At 36.5% G+C, this 13,728-nt stretch overlaps 1 protein-coding gene and 1 long non-coding RNA gene across 2 annotated transcripts; both read right to left on the bottom strand.

The window, feature by feature from the left end:
* Positions 1–502: 502 nt before the first annotated feature.
* LOC136810757 (uncharacterized) lies at positions 503–4,812 on the bottom strand. The gene is made up of 12 exons (XM_067067360.1): positions 4,785–4,812; positions 3,757–3,846; positions 3,436–3,525; positions 3,116–3,205; positions 2,866–2,955; positions 2,297–2,386; positions 1,976–2,065; positions 1,656–1,745; positions 1,335–1,424; positions 1,085–1,174; positions 764–853; positions 503–603 (listed from the first exon to the last, which is right to left on the bottom strand). The coding sequence occupies exons 1-12, from the start codon at positions 4,810–4,812 to the stop codon at positions 503–505; spliced, it is 1,029 nt and encodes a 342-aa protein (XP_066923461.1).
* A 430-nt stretch (positions 4,813–5,242) lies between these two features.
* On the bottom strand, positions 5,243–6,625 carry LOC136810784 (uncharacterized). Its single transcript, XR_010847149.1, has 3 exons — positions 6,575–6,625; positions 6,074–6,145; positions 5,243–5,305 (listed from the first exon to the last, which is right to left on the bottom strand). It is a non-coding gene; the product is annotated as an uncharacterized lncRNA (long non-coding RNA).
* Between the last annotated feature and the right edge of the window lie 7,103 nt (positions 6,626–13,728).

Genomic DNA, 13,728 nt, shown 5'->3' with positions numbered 1-13,728 from the left:
TTTTCGTTCGACCAGTAACGTCGTCAATGACAGCTAGTGATAAGAAGTTGAAATTAAAAAGAAGTAAGAAAATGGACCCTGAGGAAATTTGGCCCCTTTACATGAAATCATTCCCGGTCAACTTTTAAAATCTTTTTTAAAAAGTGAATATTTTGGCCGACTGGTGAATGTTGGAGAAGGCCAGTTTGCCGATTTATTTCAAACTCAACCTCACTTCGAAGTTTAGCCTCGGATTCAAGGCAATATGAGTTTTTAATGCTTACCATTAGAAGTAGTATACGTTGAAGAGGGTTTCTTTGTGTTTGAATTTACGTTTGCACTTTTCGTTCGACCAGTAACGTCGTCAATGACAGCTAGTGATAAGAAGTTGAAATTAAAAAGAAGTAAGAAAATGGACCCTGAGGAAATGACTGGTGAATGTTGGAGAAGGCCAGTTTGCCGATTTATTTCAAACTCAACCTCACTTTGAAGTTTAGTCTAGGATTCAAGGCAATATGAGTTTTTAATGCTTACCATTAAAAGTAGTATACGTTGAAGAGGGTTTCTTTGTGTTTGAATTTACGTTTGCACTTTTCGTTCGACCAGTAACGTCGTCAATGACAGCTAGTGATAAGAAGTTGAAATTAAAAAGAAGTAAGAAAATGGACCCTGAGGAAATGACTGGTGAATGTTGGAGAAGGCCAGTTTGCCGATTTATTTCAAACTCAACCTCACTTTGAAGTTTAGTCTAGGATTCAAGGCAATATGAGTTTTTAATGCTTACCATTAAAAGTAGTATACGTTGAAGAGGGTTTCTTTGTGTTTGAATTTACATTTGCACTTTTCGTTCGACCAGTAACGTCGTCAATGACAGCTAGTGATAAGAAGTTGAAATTAAAAAGAAGTAAGAAAATGGACCCTGAGGAAATTTGGCCCCTTTACATGAAATCATTCCCCGGTCAACTTTTAAAATCTTTTTTAAAAAGTGAATATTTTGGCCGACTGGTGAATGTTGGAGAAGGCCAGTTTGCCGATTTATTTCAAACTCAACCTCACTTCGAAGTTTAGCCTCGGATTCAAGGCAATATGAGTTTTTAATGCTTACCATTAGAAGTAGTATACGTTGAAGAGGGTTTCTTTGTGTTTGAATTTACGTTTGCACTTTTCGTTCGACCAGTAACGTCGTCAATGACAGCTAGTGATAAGAAGTTGAAATTAAAAAGAAGTAAGAAAATGGACCCTGAGGAAATGACTGGTGAATGTTGGAGAAGGCCAGTTTGCCGATTTATTTCAAACTCAACCTCACTTTGAAGTTTAGTCTAGGATTCAAGGCAATATGAGTTTTTAATGCTTACCATTAAAAGTAGTATACGTTGAAGAGGGTTTCTTTGTGTTTGAATTTACGTTTGCACTTTTCGTTCGACCAGTAACGTCGTCAATGACAGCTAGTGATAAGAAGTTGAAATTAAAAAGAAGTAAGAAAATGGACCCTGAGGAAATTTGGCCCCTTTACATGAAATCATTCCCCGGTCAACTTTTAAAATCTTTTTTAAAAAGTGAATATTTTGGCCGACTGGTGAATGTTGGAGAAGGCCAGTTTGCCGATTTATTTCAAACTCAACCTCACTTCGAAGTTTAGCCTCGGATTCAAGGCAATATGAGTTTTTAATGCTTACCATTAAAAGTAGTATACGTTGAAGAGGGTTTCTTTGTGCTTGAATTTACGTTTGCACTTTTCGTTCGACCAGTAACGTCGTCAATGACAGCTAGTGATAAGAAGTTGAAATTAAAAAGAAGTAAGAAAATGGACCCTGAGGAAATTTGGCCCCTTTACATGAAATCATTCCCCGGTCAACTTTTAAAATCTTTTTTAAAAGTGAATATTTTGGCCGACTGGTGAATGTTGGAGAAGGCCAGTTTGCCGATTTATTTCAAACTCAACCTCACTTCGAAGTTTAGCCTCGGATTCAAGGCAATATGAGTTTTTAATGCTTACCATTAAAAGTAGTATACGTTGAAGAGGGTTTCTTTGTGCTTGAATTTACGTTTGCACTTTTCGTTCGACCAGGAACGTCGTCAATGACAGCTAGTGATAAGAAGTTGAAATTAAAAAGAAGTAAGAAAATGGACCCTGAGGAAATTTGGCCCCTTTACATGAAATCATTCCCCGGTCAACTTTTAAAATCTTTTTTAAAAAGTGAATATTTTGGCCGACTGGTGAATGTTGGAGAAGGCCAGTTTGCCGATTTATTTCAAACTCAACCTCACTTCGAAGTTTAGCCTCGGATTCAAGGCAATATGAGTTTTTAATGCTTACCATTAGAAGTAGTATACGTTGAAGAGGGTTTCTTTGTGTTTGAATTTACGTTTGCACTTTTCGTTCGACCAGTAACGTCGTCAATGACAGCTAGTGATAAGAAGTTGAAATTAAAAAGAAGTAAGAAAATGGACCCTGAGGAAATGACTGGTGAATGTTGGAGAAGGCCAGTTTGCCGATTTATTTCAAACTCAACCTCACTTTGAAGTTTAGTCTAGGATTCAAGGCAATATGAGTTTTTAATGCTTACCATTAAAAGTAGTATACGTTGAAGAGGGTTTCTATGTGTTTGAATTTACGTTTGCACTTTTCGTTCGACCAGTAACGTCGTCAATGACAGCTAGTGATAAGAAGTTGAAATTAAAAAGAAGTAAGAAATGGACCCTGAGGAAATTTGGCCCTTTACATGAAATCATTCCCCGGTCAACTTTTAAAATCTTTTTTAAAAAGTGAATATTTTGGCCGACTGGTGAATGTTGGAGAAGGCCAGTTTGCCGATTTATTTCAAACTCAACCTCACTTCGAAGTTTAGCCTCGGATTCAAGGCAATATGAGTTTTTAATGCTTACCATTAGAAGTAGTATACGTTGAAGAGGGTTTCTTTGTGTTTGAATTTACGTTTGCACTTTTCGTTCGACCAGTAACGTCGTCAATGACAGCTAGTGATAAGAAGTTGAAATTAAAAAGAAGTAAGAAAATGGACCCTGAGGAAATGACTGGTGAATGTTGGAGAAGGCCAGTTTGCCGATTTATTTCAAACTCAACCTCACTTTGAAGTTTAGTCTAGGATTCAAGGCAATATGAGTTTTTAATGCTTACCATTAAAAGTAGTATACGTTGAAGAGGGTTTCTTTGTGCTTGAATTTACGTTTGCACTTTTCGTTCGACCAGGAACGTCGTCAATGACAGCTAGTGATAAGAAGTTGAAATTAAAAAGAAGTAAGAAAATGGACCCTGAGGAAATTTGGCCCCTTTACATGAAATCATTCCCCGGTCAACTTTTAAAATCTTTTTAAAAAGTGAATATTTTGGCCGACTGGTGAATGTTGGAGAAGGCCAGTTTGCCGATTTATTTCAAACTCAACCTCACTTCGAAGTTTAGCCTCGGATTCAAGGCAATATGAGTTTTTAATGCTTACCATTAAAAGTAGTATACGTTGAAGAGGGTTTCTTTGTGCTTGAATTTACGTTTGCACTTTTCGTTCGACCAGTAACGTCGTCAATGACAGCTAGTGATAAGAAGTTGAAATTAAAAAGAAGTAAGAAAATGGACCCTGAGGAAATTTGGCCCCTTTACATGAAATCATTCCCCGGTCAACTTTTAAAATCTTTTTTAAAAAGTGAATATTTTGGCCGACTGGTGAATGTTGGAGAAGGCCAGTTTGCCGATTTATTTCAAACTCAACCTCACTTCGAAGTTTAGCCTCGGATTCAAGGCAATATGAGTTTTTAATGCTTACCATTAGAAGTAGTATACGTTGAAGAGGGTTTCTTTGTGTTTGAATTTACGTTTGCACTTTTCGTTCGACCAGTAACGTCGTCAATGACAGCTAGTGATAAGAAGTTGAAATTAAAAAGAAGTAAGAAAATGGACCCTGAGGAAATTTGGCCTCTTCACATGAAAGCGTTCCCCGAACAACTTTAAAATCTTTTTTAAATAAAAAAGTGAATAAAAGTGATAAAAAGTTGAAATTAAAAAGTAACTCAAGATGAATTACGAGTTTAACAAGTGCGATTCCCCCTTCCTGATGGGAAAGTGTTTCCACGGAAGAGAAAATTACATTTGATCTATATTGAACTACTAAGGGACTAAGGTACCAAAAGAATCGAGAAAGTTTGAGATGAAGAGAACTGAGAAAAAGGTGTTAGTACTAGTAATCGTATGGTTTGGATTGCAATTAACGATTAATCACGAGTAACAAAGGAGAAAATAGTAATTTACACGAGTCCGAAGGACGAGTGCAAATTACGGTATTTTCTCCTTTGTTACGAGTGATTAATCGTTAATTGCACGACAAAACATACGATTCCGAGGTAATCGTCAGTAAATAATCATTAGTAAATCATAGTTTTTGTTTAAAAAGAAAACATTGCAGTGTAATTTTTCTTTGTTTTCAATTAAAAGAAGCTATTGTAACGTAAAATTTCTTTGTTCTTTTTTATATTGAAGAAAAAAAATGTCTTTGTTTTTTATTATATAGTAAAAAAAGTCTCTGACACAGGACTTGGGAGAGAAAAGAATAAGGGGACAAAAGTGTCCCCCCGCCGAAGAGTGCAAAAAGTGGTAATAGTGCAATTAACGATTAATCGCACTCCTCTAAACCAATCAGATTCGAGTAATTTTGCACGGCTGACGATTATCAATAAAATCAATTGATCAATGTTTCTGTTTCTATATCCAGCTATATCGAGAATAAGAAAAGTCAGTAGGGCAGTATCGGCTAATTGAGACATCTGTCGAAGGTGAGACGATTTTTTTCAATTACACTTGAAGCTCCATACAGTCTGCTAGACATTAGCGAGTTTATGTATTTGCACTTTTGAGGACGGTAGAGTAACTGAAGCGATTTGGAAAAACCCGCAATTCTGACCTGCAAAATCGAGGACGGTAAAAGTGCTGATTTACCGTCGTCCTCAGTTGGTCATGATCTAGTCAAATTAGAACCTTACCGTCTCCGTCGCTGAAAAACACACATACATAAACTCGGTATTAATATGGTAATATTTGCTCTTCATCTTTGATTCTTTCTACAGTGATTAGATTGACGCATGCGCGATAAAATTCATATTATTGGTCTTCAGAGGTTGATATACTTTTTGAAAACTTAACCTCTGATACTCAGGGTAAGGAAAAAGGGGATGGGCTAAAAACTGAGAATAAGAAAATCCCAGAAAAAGAAAAAAATATACCTTCTGAGAACAGGATTTGGGAACTAAACAGTTCTGCCGAGGAAAGATTTGACTTGGTTATTCCAGTGTTAGGACTTTTAAATGAATTTTGGTTGACAGCTAGAAAAAAGAAATTTACTATTTGAAAACGATGAAATTGTGATTAAAAGAGGTACTTTTTATGAACTACGGGGAGGCATTTAGACATAATGGGAATCGAGCATGCACCACGAGTGTTAAGATTTCCTATTTCATACCTCAACATTTTTCTATGGCTCACTTGGGCTCACTTTAAAAAACCAATTCACTGTCGAAAGTTACCCAAAATCACATACCGGATGATCCACAAAAAACATACAAGGTTGACGTAGAATTTTGAGTAGATAAAAATAGATTTTGGCATCAATTTTTTTTTCCGACATGTGAAGGAATGATACATGAAATTATTTTTTTCAAACTTTCGACGAGGTTTTTAATTCAATTCAAAATGGGCTTTATGAAAAGAGAATTTTTTTTCACCAGTTTTTAAAAGCTAATTGAGAAGTAATTTTTTTTTTTTTGATTTCTATGCTTATTTGAAAGTTGAAAATTTTATTTTTGTTTATTATAAATTTTGATTGACTGATATACCAAAATTTTCTTTTCTCTACTCGTTGAAAAAGAATTGATGGTGAAATCTATTTTCATTCACCCTTAATTGTAAGTCAACCTTGTAATACCTTTTTCTATAAAATATTACTAGGTCACCAAGTATATTGAAAATTTTAACTTCTAAAAGCGTCAAAATTTGACGGGAAAAATATTACATCAACATTTTCTCTCTTTAATACCCTCTAAGATTTCGGACTCGTCACCTTAGTTACTCTTAAAAAAAGTTTTTAAAAATACCTCTACTTTCGGTTCCTTTTGAGACACTGTTTTCCTCATTGGGTATACGTGTTTTGTTTTCAAAGCTCGTAGCTGAAATTATAAATCATATTCATATTATTTATTCTAAGGATATGGTCAATGAAAATAATTATCTTCTCCAGTAACAGAATTAAAGGAACACTGACTGTTCTAATTTATTTTCCTTTCACCTCTTAATGGGTGTTTTTTACTCTCAAGATTAAGTTGTTAGCTTCAAAAGCTGGCAAGAGATAAATAACACTGAAAACGCGATCACCTTGGCAGCCATATTGGAAAATCTTTTTGACACAGATCGGGAGACCAAACTTAACCGTATCGGATGAATGAAAGCGTACCCCAACCGGAGCGTGGCCCCAAAAAAAGCACCAGAGCGCAAACACAGATCGGGAAACCAAACTTAGCCCAATCGGATGAAACCTTTAGAAATATGCGCTGCCGCCGCTCAGCTTTGGCTGACCAATCAAAGACTAAATTAGTTACCAGGTGTTGTTTTAGTTGTATATTGAAACTTCTTTTTCGATTGCTTTTGAACAACATCTAGAAAATAAATATTCCAATGTTTATCTTTGCCTTGCTGAGAATCGTATGACTATATGAGGACAAAAAAAGATGATGGGTGTTTTATTTCAAAAATGTAATCAATATACATGCTTTTTTAATTAAGAACCAGCTACGTTTGGCTCAGTTGTTTTTAATTTTTGGAATTTCTAGTGGTTACCGTTATCGACTTGCGTCCAGGAGGCCCGAGTTCGATTGCCACTGTGGTATTACGGTTCACTTGGCAAGTGAAACGGGTCAATTCATATCAAGTGAGGAAAATTGGGTACCATAACTCTAATACAAAAGTGTGGGTAGATATACCAGACATTGTGGTGTGGAGTGCCACGCATGAGGTTCTACTCCTGTCACCACGGTATCTGTGTTTCGGGCATACAAAGCCAACGATGTCTAGAGAGTGCCTTGTTTTTTACTTGAAAAAGAAGAATTCCTACTTCGAAAAGAGCGTTTTGCTGAAAAATGTTCTATTCGATGGATACTGGAAAGATCTTTTTAACTGTTTGTTAAATTTATACATTTTATTCTAACTAAGGGGAAAAAGTAGGTTTTTCTAAAATTTGCTCTGAAAATTCCGAAGCTAAACTTTTTCTTAAATTGTTCTTACAAAAAAAATATGTTTGATTCTTACGGTTGGAATCAGAATTTATACTGTCATCGGATTGTTCAAATAGCCTTTTTCTTGTAGATACGCCTGTGAAGTTGTTGATAAGTTGTGTAACCGATGGCCGATTTGATTCTTTCCAGCAATTTGCAATCATCTCTTTAAGCTTGATCACTCTTCCCTCTCCTGGGTATTCATCGTTTAATGATGTCATGCTTGGTCGTTCACCACTTTTTACCTATTATAAATCAAATCAAAATTTCTATACATATTCATATACATAATCTCGATCTCAATAGCATACCGCGCCGAATCTAAAAAATTTTTTCGTCCGAATTATTACTTTTGGTGTGTTTGTACGAGCTCCGATCCCATCAAGTTTTGCGTTAATTTTTTTTGCACGTTAATTGCATTCAGTGATTAATTAAATGAAGGCGAATGGGATTGCGGGATTTCAACTCGTACATAAGCAGAAAGTAATAATTATGACGTTTGCGTTGCGGAGCGCTATTGCAAGAGACCAGAAAATTATTTTAATGAAACGTTTGTTCGTTAGAGTTGTTTTAGACAGTTTTAGAAAAGTTGGAGAGTTTTTAAGTAAAGTATTTCGGCTCGAAAGTACAATAGAGAGAAAATTGTCTTATTCTATTTTCTTTTGTTCATTTGAACTTCCAGAACCTTTATACGTTATTCGAACCACTCACGATCTTTGAAAAATAACAAAAGTTCGAGTAAGATAATTGTTTCCACAGTGCCGTAGCAACTGGGGGGGGCAAGGGGGGCTATGCCCCCCAATAATTTTTTCAAAAATGGTTATTTTGCAAAATACAAAGTTTTTCTTTTTTAATTTGGCATAATATTCACAATTGAGTGCATTTTCAAGCAATCTAGAGCTCAAATTTTCAAAATTCCCCCCCTCGGGCCAAACCATGGTTGGCCCTCGCGGTGTCACTAAACTTCAGCCCCCCCCCCCAATATGGAAAGGCTTCCTACGGCACTGTTCCAGTTCAAAGGTACAATAAGGTTCAATTAACTGGTTCAAAGTGTAGTCTACGAGACTATTACCCCTCAACGCATCTCAAATACTTACCTTCATGTAAATAGTTGTTGGATCATAAATTGGGATCTCATCACTCCAAGGATATTGAATATTTAGTTTTACGATCTCAAAGATTGTCATTCCTAAGGCATATATATCTGTTTCCTTGCAGTAACTAGTGACGGAATACGGTGGACATATTTCTGGTGCCTTGTAAGGAGCAGTTCCTTGTACAGCTTGTTGTCTCCCTGTGGTCGACGTTATTGAAGAATGTGATTGAAAGTCAGTGTAATTCTTCCCAAAATCTGCAAGCTTGCAAACAATCTTTTCTGGTCGTCCAGACACTAATACGTTTTGGGGTTTTATATCACGATGTATTACGTTTTGATTGTGTAAAAATTCAACGCCAGATAAAATATCGGTAACAAATCCGATTCTTGTACTCAGGGACTCTAACAAATTAACATCCATCATCATATTTAGTAAAGATTTAAGATCGTTTTTTTCAATTCCATTGATATCAACACAACACATTTCAAAAACCAATGATCTTTTCTTCAAGATATTACCATAGCATTTGACTATGTTCTTATGTTCCTTCAAATTTTTCAGAAAAACTGCCTCTTCCAAAAGGAATTTGTCCGAAAACGTGCATGTCTTTTTGAACTGCTTGACAGCGACTCGAATTTGGCCAAATTTCCCCTCGTAAACTCTTCCAATAATACCCTCACCAATTTCTTCTCCAAACTCGACATTTTCCAATTCATATGGGTTGTCTATCTGCGGTTTTGAAGTATTTAAGCTTTTAAACCAGGACATAACTTCAAACAACCAACAGACTGAAAAAAAAAATTAGATTTGTTTCATATCTTTCATGGGTTACAGCTTCATATATGTAGAATGGTTCTTGTAAAACCGTTATTGAACCGTTTATACGTACTATATTATTTTATTACGATGTGCTATCCATAATGTATTACACCATACTATAACTATACAATTGTTCTAATTTACTTGTATACTAGTGTTCTACACTATGTATAATTTTGTTCCAGTATCATATAGTTCTAGTGTATCACTGAGAGCACGGCTGAGTGGCTGAGTGGTTAGAATGACCTAATCACAAGGTCGTGGGTTTAGACTCAATCGTGGAATCAAAAATCACCGTTCGACATAAGTGGCAGATATGTCTGAAAATCTGTGCCCGGGCCAACCCAAACCATGTGAGGAAATATAGAGAGATGAACAAATGAGTTCATCGGTGGACTACTAAGAAAATATTGCAAAACATCGTGAGTAAGGTGAATGATGTGCCAGCCTTGTCACTTATGTGGCACGCCGGAATACACAACTAATCCAAAAACTGTGGTCAGTACAGTGCAGCACAAGATGCACCCCAGTATAAACAAAATGATAGTGCAGATTGTTCGAAAAACTACGATACCTGGCATCATAAAGTGCGACAGGAGAGTCCATTCACGCGTACAAATGTTCAACTGTTCTAGTTTTCTAGTGTTCTATTGTACTATCCTTCTAGTGTACTACTTTAATAAGTATTGTGCTGACTAACTATGCTAATCAGCGAATTTAAAAATAAAGACTGGAACGAACAGATATTCCCGTATTTCTCAGTGGAGGCTAAAAATTCTCATAGCTATATAGCTACAATTTTCAAACACACGCAACATTTCCCTATCGTCCATACATGTTTTTTTATAGGCATAACGCTTATAAGCATATGAAGGCTTAGATTTGCAGAATTTCTAAACATAACATAAGCATATATGTCAGCCTGAAATATTTTTCCACTTGTAATTTTTATCTGTTTAAAAAGGTTTGGTAGAGGTCAAGTAGAAATAAAGGCTTTCCACGGTTTCCCTGATACCACTGCTCCCAAAATCTGAACAAATCTTTACAAAATTTCTGAAATTCACTAAAAACTTGGCTCGAGGTGAATCATAAGCATAATTCATAAGCATGTAATAAGCATAACCTTATGCCTGGATGCTTTGAGAATTTTACACTTGGTTATAAAAAAACATGTAGGACACATTCGACATGGAAATTTTAGGGATTTTGGTTTTGTTGTTACTAGTCTCCAGTTGCCAAAAGGGACGTCTTGACAATTTTTAACCCTACCTACTGAGAAGGGGGGGGGCACTTTGTGCCCCCGCCCTGTTAGAAAATTGGCCGGCATTTTTTAACTAGTGAGGCTATGAAGCTGAAATTTTATGACTTTTCATTAAATTTTATGGGGAATGTTTTGGTTGAATTGTTTTTTTCATCGGTCAAGTATTTTAGTACCAATGACAGATTTGTCGTTTGTCGTTGACCACAACTTACTGTAACGCAGGCTTTTTTGCTCTTTTTCTGTGCTTACTCCAGGATACTATAACATGTTACCAGGTATACTTTGAATGACCATTTCATTCTGTTTTATCTTATAGAAGGAGAATTAACAGCAAAAAATAGATATAAATATGACAAAAAGAAGTATCATCGGCTTGAAAAAGTTGAAATGTTCTGATTTCCGCAGTTTTGAAACTTTATTACATTTTCTTCGGTTTTGGCGCATCCAGGGGGGGGTCCATGTACAAAAAAGTGGCATGTATCATGGGGTGGGTGGGTGTTTTCAAAAAGATTTTGCTGTTCAGCACTTGTGTACTATACATGCACTACTGGGTCAGAAACCGTTCGATTCGGACACACGAACGCTTTTCCATTCGTGACGAACGGGTCACCCGTTCGTGACGAATGCTTATGATCTTTTTTAATGAAAGCGTCCGTCACGAACGGGAAACCGTTTGCTCCGCTCACAGCTTTACTCTACCATTTTTGTTTTAATTCAACTTTGTATTTTAAGGACCAGCCAGGTCATTCATTTGAGGGCTATGCATGCACCCGACTTCACGGTAGGTGATGGGTATGTCCAAGCCACAAATTGAAAATTGACCCTCTGAGAGAATGAATTTTGCACATACTTGACACATACGCCCAATACCTTTAAAATACCAACCATCCCGCCCAGTTCTTGAAAAATTGTAATAAAACAGTCATACCCAGGCCCAGGGGATCGATTTGTCCAGAGGTAAAATTATGGAAAAAATAATATATCTTTCACTGTCCAACCCAAACGAATGAGTTTTCTGGAAGGGACATTTCTAACAAAAGAAATGATTTTTATGTATTTTATAATTTTTGACTTTTCTGGGTTTTTTTGAACTTATGAATTTTTTTAGGATATATGGAATTTATGGAAATTTCTAGGACTTCCTAGTATCGATTTTATATTTTAAGTTATGTCAATAGATTTTGAGAAATTTTAGGACTCTTGGAGATTTTGCGGACTTTTCTAAGACCTCTTGGTTTTACAGTCTCGTTTATTTGAACCAGTAATTTTTTGTTGAGAGCTTGCTGTTCTCATTTTTTATCTCATTTTTATTTCTATAATTCCTACGAGTTTCAATAAGATGATAAATCAATGAGTTTGGAAACTATTCTAGTCGCGAGTTGGGGAGTTGCTGCTTTCGAGTTGGGGAGTTGCTAGTTTCGAGTTGGGGAGTTAAAAAATTACCGGCGACCGAAAAAGAATGACATACATCAAAAGTACGATTTTGAAAGTAAATGTAATATGAGAGTAATATATAACACATATAATACGTATAATACATATACCACCTGTTATATGCTTATTTGCCTTAAACACGTGCGCTGAGAGCATGGAAAGCTATTTTCTACTGTCAAGAGCAGCCAACGGCTAGGAAATACAAAATAACTGTTCGGGAGGCCTTTTTTCACTGGAAAATATGAACTGTTTTTTCATAACCCGCTCCTGGGAAATATATCTGTTCTGGGCGAAAATTAGTGCTCCTGGAAAACATGTATCTGTTCTGGGCGAAAATTAGTGTTCCTGGAAAACATGTATCTGTTCTGGGAGAAAATCAGTGTTCCTGAAAAACATGTATCTGTTCTGAGAGAGATAGTGATGCTCCTCCTGGAAAAACCTGTCTGTTCTGAGTTGAGATTGCTCCTCTCACTCCTGGAAAAATCTGTATGAATAAACTGAAAGATTGGCGATGCTCTTGGAAAACCCTTGATGAAGGGGTTTCAAAAGAGAAAAGAAAAGTCAGCAAAACTATTAACATTCTGTACTTGTTTATTTATTACTCGTTCATTCTGGGTACTCGTTTCTTGTCGTTTGTCGTTTTGTTTGCGTGATATTTTTTCGGGTGCGAGGCGAGATTTAATTTGGAGCCCATGTTCGTTCATTATCGCAATGTGGGCTGGGCGGGACATGCACGGTAGCTAATCTAGCTCCAATATCACGGCTACCAAAGATAAAGAACACAGTCCCAGTCCACTTGGTTGGTCAACAAAGCGCACGTTTTCTTTCTCGGTCTTACTATTCGCCGGAATTAGCCAGAATGAACCACAGCCACCTGAGTCACCCAGAGCCAGCCAGAGCCAGCTGGAGCCAGCCATCGGCCAATCAGATTAAAATTTCTGTGTTCAGCTTCACACGGTTAATTTGCCTTGTAATTTTTCAAATTTAGTGAGACCAGTGATAAACCTCGATGAAAACATTGTAGCGGCACATTCAACATGTGTAGTTCCTTTTCAAAGTGACCCCCCTAAAAAGCACAAGCCATTTTGATAAAACATCTTTTCTTTTTGAAAAAACGTCGCTGAAAAAATACGAGCACAGAATTCTAACAGAAGCAGAATGAGACAGCTCACAATTGAAAATTTTTGGCCCGTCGGAGCAAACCCGTTGCACCTCCTTAGTCACTACATTGCCCCTTCACTTTTTGACGGCACTAATATAATGTTTCATTGTAAATCACCAGGGTGACTGAAAAAGAAGAGGTCAGTCGCTCCTACCACGCTACTAGAAGAGTAGTAGAACACTAGACACCAGAATAGTAATACACTAGACCAGTGGAACATAAGAACACTAGAACAAAAGTACAGTTTAGAACACTAGTACTTTAGTACATAAGTAGTACAGTTATAATATGGTATATGGCTGTTTATCAAGAGTTATTGATTTGATTCTTATAATGTAGGTGCTTAATAAAAAAAAATGCTCATCCATTGTTTACTTTTGTAAGAACTAAAACGTAAAAATCAATACAATCGCAACAAAATAGATAAAACAATAGGTGCGCGCGAGCATTTTTTAACCGCAGCGGCCCGCTCAGATTCGAAAGAAACAATCATGAACATGAATAATTTTCTGGCGAACAGGCCTACTACATGAAGCAACAAAAGTCCCTGCGGGGCAATAATGTAGTACACTAGTATGGGTTCGAATTTGGCTCATACACAAACAAAAATTTGGCACACATACCTACATAAAAATAATTTAACACACGCAAAAAAAAATTGAGGCCACACACAAATTTAGGGCCCACACAAAATATTAGGACTCATACA

The sequence above is a fragment of the Clytia hemisphaerica genome, unplaced genomic scaffold, assembly GCF_902728285.1.
Source record: "Clytia hemisphaerica strain Z4C2 unplaced genomic scaffold, Clytia hemisphaerica genome assembly, whole genome shotgun sequence".
NCBI lineage: Eukaryota > Metazoa > Cnidaria > Hydrozoa > Leptothecata > Clytiidae > Clytia > Clytia hemisphaerica.
The sequence above is the reverse complement of the archived record's forward strand: the minus strand, read 5'-3'. Positions and strand labels throughout refer to the sequence as shown.

What these genes read in the sequence shown, in the direction of transcription:
- LOC136810757 (XM_067067360.1), bottom strand. Translation starts at nt 4,812, where the DNA reads ATGTCTAGCAGACTGTATGGAGCTTCAA. An exon ending in AACGTATACTACTTTTAATG is followed by an intron (nt 3,206 to 3,435) that starts GTAAGCATTAAA and finishes TCTTATCACTAG; the next exon opens with CTGTCATTGACGACGTTCCT. An exon ending in AACGTATACTACTTTTAATG is followed by an intron (nt 1,746 to 1,975) that starts GTAAGCATTAAA and finishes TCTTATCACTAG; the next exon opens with CTGTCATTGACGACGTTACT.